We start from the raw sequence: 10,823 nt of genomic DNA, 5'->3' as shown, positions 1-10,823 counted from the left end.
TTGGTTAGTTGCAGCTCTTTCTAAATACTTTGGAAGCTAAACATCTGTCTCATTCACTGTATTCTTGTCTTGCTTGCCGGATCATGGCCTGACATCGTCTTTGCATACAGACTAACTGAATTCTGATGGCATGACATCTCCACTAGGGGGTGTGGGCTACTGTCAAATCACAATGCCATTGATAATCACCAAAGCATAAGCCTTTTTCTGCACACTCTTCTTAAAGCAGCGGCGCTGAGGGCATCTCATGTGAATCATGTGCAGGCTAGTCATAACTTCCTGTTTTCTCAGACAACAAAAACAACCCCCTTCTCCCGTTGGGCCCCTGTACACACACACACACACACACACACACACACACACACACACACACACGCACACACACACACACACACAAAACAGGCCCAAATCAGCACTGCCAACTCCTCTCATGTGGTCCGAGAGAAAATATAGCTGAGCCTACATGCTACGCTAGCTAAGTGTATGCTACGTTAGCGCAATTAGACAGCTGCTAACCATCTCCCAGGCTAATGAAAGGTTGTCATTCTGTCACCACTGGCAGAGAGGGATAGTTTGAAGCCTAGCCACATGTGTAATTAGCTATGTTTTCACAATGATTATAGCTCACGGAAGAGATAAATAAACTTCTCAATGTCATTTGGAAATCTGAGAATAAGTAAGTGAGTCAGTCACTAAATATAGTAGTTTAAGAACAAAGAATGAACACTGTGGTCGCAAGATAATTTGATGCAAAAACATGTTTAATTTCAATCAAAAGAGCTTTGCTATCAATCCTGTTTGATTTGCATTGATATGTACATATAATTTACATAGGTGTGAGATGGTTGGTCTTTGGAAAAAGTGTCCACTTTCAGCTCTTAGGGGGGATTTCTTCCATTGCGGTGCTTTCAGCAGGATCTCACAGTCCTGGGTTTGAGGAGCCCTTGTGTGTGTTGGAACCCTGGAACCATGGTGGTCGGCTGATTCCAATGAATGAGGCCACATAGTAGATATGTTCAGTTTGGTATCTCTGAAGAGAACCATTAGTAAGTACTATTCTCTTTGGGTCAAAAGCAACATCTGAACCATTTGAAACTGAATTGTCCATTTGGTTTATCATGTAAAAACAAACATGTTGGGAGCATAAACATAGTTCTAGAAATTAGTTTTGATTTGGATTGTTTTTCTTCATTTGGCCAGCATCACACATTATCAGAAAGTAACATATTTAAAAACAAACAACACATTTACATGTATAGTATAGCTCAACAAATGCACAGCATTTTTCTTAACAACGAAACGCACTCGTGGTGCTATGAGAACAAATCAACAACAGGAATAAAAGGAGTGAGTAAAAAAAGGGTGTGCGTCTCAATGCTGTAAGATGGCTCCCTCCCATTCATTCACACTGATCTGCAATAAGACGATGAAATGAAAGCAATATTGAGGAAGCACTCGATTTCAGTTGTCCAGCTTTCAGATTAGTGTGCATAAAGGTAAGAAGAGAGGGACAGGAAACCACTTAAGAGTATTGAGACACAGCCACAATGTCAATATCCTCCAGCTTCCCGTTCCAAATGTATGGCCTTATTGGCCTAGTTCCATTTCTGTTCCTAAACCCTTGCTCTAGTCCCTTAAAAGTGAGGTGGGACTTCCATCATCTCGCCTTCAGATCTACAAGAAGCCATCAAGAAGCGTCTGGGATAGTGTCTCAGACTAAGGGCTAGGGGATTGGAGTAGGAGTAAGGGGCTATGGGTGAGGGACTAGGGGCTAAGGGTAGGTCCTAGGGCTTGATTTAGGACCAGGCACAAGTCTATGGCTTCACTCCCCTCAGTCTCATCAGAGTGGCCGTATTCACTTCTCCCTCGGCCACTCGTCTGTCACTTCCTGAACTGGCAGGTTGTCATCTTGTGGTGGGTTATGGGTAATGGAGTTTCCTGGTGTTCCTGGCAGGCTGGGGCTTTTAGAAGGGAGACTCAGAAACGGTGAAGCACTTTCATTGGCCTGTTCTTGGACCGGGCTGCCGAACCCATCGTCTGGCCCCACCCCCTCGTTGCTTAGTGAAGTCTGGCTGACATACACAACGATGACATCACCACTGAAGTTCATCACCTGACCGCTGGAGATGAAGGTGGTGTTGTGGTTTCCTGTCACCTGACCTGAGAGAGAGCGAGAGAGAGAGAGAGAGAGAGAGAGAGAGAGAGAGAGAGAGAGAGAGAGAGAGAGAGAGAGAGAGAGTGATCAAGTCAGTTTGCATTGTATAGCTAATACATACAGTAGACCTCTTTACTAATTCTGCCATTGATAAGTATTATATTACAGCCCCTACCAAGTGAATTAACCCTCCTTGCTTGCCGAGGCAGCTAGCGTAGTACAGTAGCTACATGATGGGAAGGAACTAACCAAAGCCCATTGTGAAATACTGTATGTACAGTACAGTGGACTATGGTTGTGGAATTATAACACACACACAGACGCACACACGCACACACACACACACACACACTCACTCACTCACACACATACACACATACACACAGACAAAGACAGACCGACAGAGAGTCACAGGATCCTCTTTTTGAGTTGTGACGTAAAAATGGGTTACGGGTTGTTTGACCTCAGATGACAAATAGCCAGTGGGTGTGATGACCGTGCAGAACGACCACAGTAGGACCATGGCGGTCGTTTCTTTGACCATAGTCTTGGTCCGTAACAATATCCTTCAACATAATTGCTTCAGTGTGGCCAGCAATTTTTAGTCGGCCTCTGTGAGAAAACCTACAACTTAATTCAGACTTCATTCAAGCTATTATTGCTTTTTAAAACATACAAGAGCCTCGTTTGTCAGTTGGCCATGTAACGGTACGGAAATGACCAGCTATTTGGCAATTAACGACATGGTTAATGGTAGTTACATGATGAGAATGTAACTTGTGTCGAAGCCTCTTTAAAGGAGGTGTCACTCCACCGCCATCTTGGGCGCTCATTTTAAATAAGGAGACCAAACACCGTTTTTTTTTACACAGGTCACTTAAAGAGAGGCCAGAACAAAAACTCCACTCACTCCAAAATGATACGGATATGCATCTTTTCCTTTCATATATATATTTTTACATCATTGTAGTGTGTAGAAACATTTTGTTGTGAGGTGTCATTTGATCATTAAAAGCTGTTGTAATAGGATTAAATAGACACTTTATTTGGTTCTGCCCTAGCTTTCCTATAGTCTCCCACACTAGTCTTACACACCTCTGCTAGGGAAACGGCGTGAGAAAGACCTGACCTCGCAAAGTGAACCTAGCAACAACAACAACTGTGTGGCAATGACTGTGTGGTAATTGGTTAGAAATGTACCCCGACATGGGAACTGGCCCTATCTATCCCTGTCTCTCACAAAACCAAAAGTAAATTCAGGGACTTGCCTATTTCTACTATATACAATCTCTGCCTCTGCATTACTCATCTGTGTTTGCTAGTCATCATCACAACAAGGACGGAACATTCCATCTGGTATGGTGGTTCCCATTCCTGTTTCATCCTTTGAGGTAAGCGCCAGAAAATACCCATTGTTACCACAACATTTACTGGGAAACACTATCTGCAGTACATATCATTACCCCAGAAATCGTAGAAATAATGTTTAGCATCAAAATGCTGCATTTTCACGACAATTCTGGGGTTTACGCATATGATTAAAATCTTCATAAAATTTCCATGTTCACACCACTGTAGATATGTATAGACCAGCGACCGACTGGAAAAAGAAAGAAATACACTGTCTCTTTCCGTCTCCATTTCAACACATCTCCTCTTTCTACAGTTCCCATTTTACATCCTGTAGGGGCTCAGTGAGCCAGTCTGCAGTCTACAGAGCCTGACTGAGTCACCCCTCACACCTCATTTACTCACACACACTCACACACACACACACACACACACACACACACACACACACACACACACACACACACACACACATGAGTCTGAGTCTGAGTGTGTTGATGTTTGTTTGCCATCTGAATTAATTTACTGGAATCCCAGCCAGGACAGTCTGGTCTAAAAACATGACCATGTTTACACTCAAATGTAATGACTCCTGGGTGTCCATTATATAAACCAAACAACTGCATGGGGTAGAAGGAGAGGAGATGATTCATCTACCTACCTGACCCAACTACGTAGTTGTGCTTGATTGAGTTTACCTATCACAATGGAACCAATGGAATAGTCCCAATCCCCACCCAACTGGTACTTCAAGCTCCAAGTATTTGGAAATAATTTAAAATATAATATATTTATCGTTTATTTTAATATATTCATGTATCAGCTACCTACATTAATTTGCAGTGTTGAGGAATCTACTCTGAACTAACTAACTAGATTCCCAATCACTTTATAAAGAAAGTTGAACTACACTAAAGCCACCCTTGAGAGAAAGGGTGTTTGTCAAACTAAAGCTACTTCGAAAAACATACATCGAATGTAACTTGGCCAACACACAAAAGACAGTTACTGAAAGATGACCAGTCCATGTGACTGAAATGACTGGGAGAGGGAAAAAAGTGGGGAGATCGGAGGCAGTAAGAGAAGAAATAGTAATGAAAATGAAGTGGCTGGCATAACAGTTTTTCTTTTTCTTTTTGAAAAACTTACTGAGCAGTGACAGTAGCTTATTACATCACTGCATGGCAAACATTTAGTTTATAGGAAAAACTACTAGGATTTGAATTTAGTTTAACTACCACTAAGCTACTGTAAACTACATATAGTGGAAATACTTCCCAGCACTGTTATTTTTGGAAAAATCAAGATTGTTTAAACTAGTTTACTCTGCAAGGGGTATGTAATTCAGGTGAAAGTTATGACCACATTCTGACCTTTCTGTCATCCTGAGCGGGAAGCCTAGTTAATTTTGTGCCATTACTGCATTATGGGAAATGGTGTTTAATTACTGCAGTGCTGGGGTGTGATTAAAGTACACAGTCTTCAATAATAAACTTAACATCTGTGTAAGTGTGTGTGTGTGTGTGTGTGTGTGTGTGTGTGTGTGTGTGTGTGTGTGTGTGTGTACGTGTGTACATGTGTGAGGTATTGCTCAAGTTTTGTGTAACTGGAACTGGAGCACATCTTGTTTCAATAAGAGCTGTGGTCACTTTGCGAAACCCTGTGGAACTCTGGGTAAACAGGAGTGTTACGGATGGCACAACTCACACTCAAAGAAAGAGAGTGATCACACACACACTCACACACACACAGGATGTTACCAGACGATTCTCATGAAATCACTGGGTCATCAAACACTACACACACATACAGATATTTCATTCCTACTGTGTGGTCCTTCCGAGTATCAAGCTGCAACTGACTAACTTAACCCTGATTGAAAACATTTCTCGTAACATAGCGGTTCCCAAGCTGTGTTTGTATCACGATAGCCTAGCCTTGTGACCCACCAAATAGCAAAAACCATGGTTCCAACCACAACCTTGGCTTAAACTAGGATTTCTGAGGTACTGGCCATAACAGACCACCCTTTGGTAAAACATGGCTCTTACAAGGAGTTGCCAACCCTCCGGTTTTGGCCAGGACCTTCCTGGAATCATCCCCCACCCCACCCCCCCAAGAGAAAGATGCTATTCCGGGTGTATTCTCTTATTCTCTTCTGTCAATCAGTCATCCAAATTGGATATCGTATAGCCCCTTTTTATAAAAAAATGTTTTGTCACAAAGGGCTTAACGATCCAAAACAACAGCCTGACCGAAGAGCTTGAAAAGGCGAGCCAGGAGAAATACAAATATCCAAATCCAAAAACAACATCTGTAATATTCCAAACCTATATAAACAGCACAGTACAAAATGAACTTCTCAATCCTCTCATAGTGATCTCTGCAGAGTAAGTATTATTATGAATGAGTGTGTGTGTGTGTGTGTGTGTGTGTGTGTGTGTGGCTGAAGAGTTGTAGTGCTAGCAGGGGCCTGTCTCATCGTACCTACCTGAGGTGAGCGCTGGCTCAGCCAGTTGACTCTGGAGGCTCTTAGGGGCATACTCCAGCTCAGAGTCCCCAGAAGAGAGCTTGTTCCCCCCACTGTCTCCCCAGGACAGTCCCTGGTCCCTCTTCTCCCTGGATGCCTCAGAGCAGCTCGGCTCGGAACACCGCTCGTCAATGGTCACAGAGGGGGTCACGGAGGGGTCGGGGGAGGTCGCTGTTGGGGTCGACATGGGTGTGGCTATGGTGGGGATAGGGGTGGAGCCTGTAGTGCTGCAGTTCAGTCTGTATAGCCCCTCCCCCCCTTTTCTCAGTGACCCATCGATCAGGGGACCCCCAACCTCTGACCTGGCCTGGGTCAGGGGGAGGCACAGGTCACATGGTGGGGTGGCAGGGGAGAGGGGGGGAGAGGTGGTCTGGTGGAGGGCGGGAGGTAGGGGGAGAGACAGGGTGGGTACACCCCCCTGAGCGCTCGTGCATCGCTGGCCTTCTCTCCTTTCGTTGCCCCCCTCATCCCTCTCTCCCTCCATCCCTCCGCAGGAGCAGGACCCCGGGGGTCCGGGGCTGACCGCCTGACTACAGTCCTCGTTCTCCCCCGCCTCCAGAGGCTCGCGGACACACACGCTCACGCACGTGCACGAGCCCGCCCACAGAGGCGACACACACTCCTCCTCCTCCTCTGACACCTCTTCCTCCGACACCTCCTCCGCCTCTCCCGACCCCGCGCTCCTTTCGTCCTCCTTGTCCTTTTTCTTCTCCTCTCCCGTCTCCTTCATCATCCCTTCTTCCTCCCTCGTTTCCTCCATGGGGGGCAGCAGTGGTCGTTTGACTCCTTCCGAGTAGGGGGGGCAGGTGAGGGAGGATTCGGTAGGGGTGTGGTGGTCCTGGCGGATCAAACAGCTGGTCTCGCACATGGAGAGGCTCTGAGCCGTCCCTCCTCCCCCTCCTCCTCCTCCTCCTCCTCCACTATGGTAGAGAGGGGCTAGTGTGTCCTACAGACGAACCGACACACAGACAACGCAGTCTTATTCAAGTGTCTATATTCTCACAGTCTTGGAGGTTTTGAATGCATGTTTTTAGTCTTTCATTTGACGACTCTTACCTGCTGAATCCTCGTCCTTTTCAGATTCTGGACGCAGGATCGCAAATTCACTGCGAGGACAGACATAGTTGTTTCAATACAAAGCAATATAATATCCAATGTTGACAATTTAGACCAATGATACTCAACCCTGGTCCTGGACAGTGCTATCTCTCACGCCTGATTGAACATATCAAATGGCCTTCAACACCTTGATGAGCCGAATCAGGTGAGGATCACTGTGTTCAGCCTCATTCTGTGAATCTACAATATAACACTTTCTGAACCGTCTATTTCAAAAGGTTCCTCCTCCTTTCGATATTCTCCTCCAATGCGTGAGGGAGTTTGAGAAAGTGTCTGTATGGAGCTGTATTACTACTAGGTCGTCCTTGGACAAGCCCTCTATTGACCTACAGTATACAAACGGTAAATGGAATGGTAAACGGACTGCACTTATATAGCGCCTTTATCCAAAGCGCTTTACAACGGCCTCTCATTCACCCATTCACACACGCATTCGCACACCAATGGCGGCAAGCTACCATGCAAGGTGCCGGCCCGCTCACTGGGAGAAACTTGGGGTTCAGTGTCTTGCCCAAGGTCTCGCCCCAGAAAGTGCCTGTATGGAGGCATATTACTCTACTAGGTCGTCCTCAGACAAGCCCTCTATTGACCTACAGTATGCAGAAGGCCTACCTGAGAGAAGCTTGAGTTTGTCCTTGTAGCAGAAGAGGAGCAGGATGAGCAGAGAGAGGACCGTGATGACGGACAGGACCGACACCACCACCCAGGAGAGGGAGGCGCCTGGAGGACACACGAGGAGTAAAGTAAGGGAGGAGGAAAGTAACCCTTTAATCTACAGCCCGGCTATTAAGCAGGTACTTCCTTATAAAGTACTGGGTAAAAGCTTTTAGGACCTGGAAATGTGGTTGCTAAATGCTACTCCCACCATAATGTCATTCATTAGGCTTCATTATTTTGCTTTCCCCCATCCTCCCAGAAACGTGTGTGTGTGTGTGTGTGTGTGTGTGTGTGTGTGTGTGTGTGTGTGTGTGTACGGTTCAAAGATATGTTTTCAAAAATAGTTTTTCAGCAATATGAGCAACTGGTCACCGCTATCTGCGATATTTCATCACATTCAACAATCTTGATCAAACAGATGTATTTACAATATGCTATTAAGCTCTATACCAGCTTGCTATGTTTGTCTCCAGATATTTTTATTGTCCTATACTTTCTGAAACAAAAAGTAAAAGTAAATAATAGGTAGACTAGGTAGTCAATTGTGAACTGCTTCAGAGCTGGGCGGTGCAGTGATGGATGTGTGTGTTGGTAGAGACGTACCAGAGAGAGGGGGTCCACACACAGCATCGCTGCGCTCGCTGCCGGCCTGCTTCTCACTCTTCCCCAGGGCCTTACAGCTGAGAGGGGAACACACATGATGCATGATACACACACACTGGCATGATGCAACATACAATATAACACACACTGGCATGAGGCTGTTTTTTTGTTACGTAATTTTTTTCTGAATGGGGCAGTCCCACTCATATTTTTCCTTTTATTGACAGATACAGTAGAGATTTAGACAGGAAGGATGGGTGAGAGAGAGAGAGGAGGAATGACATGCAGGACACGTCCGCGGCCGGAATCGAACCGGGAACCCTGCAGTTACATGGTCGACGCGTAACCCTCAGCGCCCCGATGATTCCCCCGTCCCTCACTCTTGTTTCTGACTGTGTTTGCCTACCTGCATGTCTCTCTCTCTCTCTCTGTCTGTCTGTCTGTCAACCTGTCTACCTGTCTGCCTGTCTACCTGTCTGCCTGTCTACCTGTCTACCTGTCTACCTGTCTGCCTGTCTGCCTGTCTACCTGTCTGCCTGTCTGCCTGTCTACCTGTCTGCCTGTCTGCCTGTCTACCTGTCTACCTGTCTGCCTGTCTACCTGTCTGCCTGTCTGCCTGTCTACCTGTCTACCTGTCTGCCTGTCTGCCTGTCTACCTGTCTGCCTGTCTGCCTGTCTACCTGTCTACCTGTCTACATGTCTGCCTGTCAACCTGTCTACCTGTCTGCCTGTCTGCCTGTCTACCTGTCTACCTGTCTGCCTGTCTACCTGTCTACATGTCTACCTGTCTACCTGTCTGCCTGTCTGCCTGTCTGCCTGTCTACCTGTCTGCCTGTCTACATGTCTGCCTGTCTGCCTGTCTACCTGTCTACATGTCTGCCTGTCTGCCTGTCTGCCTGTCTGCCTGTCTACCTGTCTACCTGTCTGCCTGTCTGCCTGTCTACATGTCTGCCTGTCTACCTGTCTACCTGTCTACATGTCTGCCTGTCTGCCTGTCTGCCTGTCTGCCTGTCTGCCTGTCTACCTGTCTACCTGTCTACCTGTCTACCTGTCTACCTGTCTACATGTCTGTCTGTCTACATGTCTGTCTGTCAACCTGTCTACCTGTCTACCTGTCTGCCTGTCTACCTGTCTACCTGTCTGCCTGTCTACCTGTCTACATGTCTGCCTGTCTGCCTGTCTGCCTGTCTACATGTCTACCTGTCTACATGTCTGCCTGTCTGCCTGTCTGCCTGTCTGCCTGTCTACCTGTCTACATGTCTGTCTGTCTACATGTCTGTCAACCTGTCTACCTGTCTGCCTGTCTACCTGTCTACCTGTCTACATGTCTACATGTCTGCCTGTCTGCCTGTCTAACTCTTGCTTACTCTTGTTGTGTAACTGTTCTCTCTCTCTCTCTCTCTCTCTCTCTCTCTCTCTCTCTCTCTCTCTCTCTCTCTCTCTCTCTCTCTCTCTCTCTCTCTCTCTCTCTCTCTCTCTCTCTCTCTCTCTCTCTCTCTCTCTCTCTCTCTCTCTCTCTCTCTCTCTCTCTCTCTCTCTCTCTCTCTCTCTCTCTCTCTCTCTCTCTCTCTCTCTCTCTCTCTCTCTCTCTCTCTCTCTGTAGGTTGACCACAGGCCCAGGGCATTGGTAGTAATTGTGCTCTTTTCCAGGGGAAGTAGTGGTGCAGAATTAGTCACAGCACATGCGTGGGGAAGAGCTGTGGATGCCTGTACAACTCTGTGTTTCTGTGTGACCCAGGATACAGTGCTGAGAATAGACAGCACAGGAGGAAAAAGCGAACTTGTGACGGGACAGTGTGTGTGTGTGTGTGTGTGTATATGTGTGTGTGGGTGTGCGTACTCACTTGGTCCACTGTCTACAGGATTCCATCGAGGTGTTGGGAGAGAAGTGTCCTCTCTTACACGACACACAGGATTTCCGTCCAGACTCTGAGTTTAAAAAATATTAATAAATCGGTCAAAAAGAGACGAACGGAAAAAAACGGTAAATATCGCCATGAGCTATCTGCTCGTGAGCCATGTGCCTCGTCTTACCGGGGTTTGTCTCCAGCCCGAGCCCCGGCCCACAGGTCGGGATCTTCTCGCAGAACTCACAGTTGATGGGGGAACACTGTAGACCAGGTCTGCACTGGCACGGTGCTGGTGCCAGTGGGTTAACTGGCCGCATGCTGTTAAAACCCTTACCTGGAGGGGGGGGGGGGGGGTCAGAGAGTCACAGGGGTTAGAGGTCATGAACCTGGACTCACCTCGTCACTGAGAACTTGTATTATGGAGCTGGAGCGACACAAACAAACTGTTTAAAATTCTCTTAAAAAATAAGCTAATTGGTAGCAAATTCAGTTTAGAATTTTCAGTTTTCAAATTCAATCCAACACCAATACGGGCAGTACTCAAGTTGCAAAAGAAAAT

At 46.5% G+C, this 10,823-nt stretch overlaps 1 protein-coding gene across 1 annotated transcript in view; it reads right to left on the bottom strand.

Annotated features, from left to right (window-relative positions):
• Positions 1-815: 815 nt before the first annotated feature.
• The window catches only part of LOC308168866 (tumor necrosis factor receptor superfamily member 11A-like), a gene marked incomplete at its 5' end in the record, with an annotated part of 21,488 nt that continues 11,480 nt past the window's right edge, over positions 816-10,823 (bottom strand). Inside the window, 7 exons of the mRNA XM_080543510.1 lie at positions 816-2,160; positions 5,997-6,981; positions 7,092-7,141; positions 7,767-7,874; positions 8,415-8,491; positions 10,259-10,343; positions 10,449-10,598. Of these exons, the coding sequence (XP_080399636.1) occupies positions 1,856-2,160; positions 5,997-6,981; positions 7,092-7,141; positions 7,767-7,874; positions 8,415-8,491; positions 10,259-10,343; positions 10,449-10,598 (1,760 nt within the window). The 3' untranslated portion in view covers positions 816-1,855. The remainder of the gene's footprint in view (positions 2,161-5,996; positions 6,982-7,091; positions 7,142-7,766; positions 7,875-8,414; positions 8,492-10,258; positions 10,344-10,448; positions 10,599-10,823) is intronic.

Source organism: Nansenia antarctica (genome assembly GCF_963989245.1).
Source record: "Nansenia antarctica genome assembly, chromosome: 12".
Lineage (NCBI taxonomy): Eukaryota > Metazoa > Chordata > Actinopteri > Argentiniformes > Microstomatidae > Nansenia > Nansenia antarctica.
The sequence above is the reverse complement of the archived record's forward strand: the minus strand, read 5'-3'. Positions and strand labels throughout refer to the sequence as shown.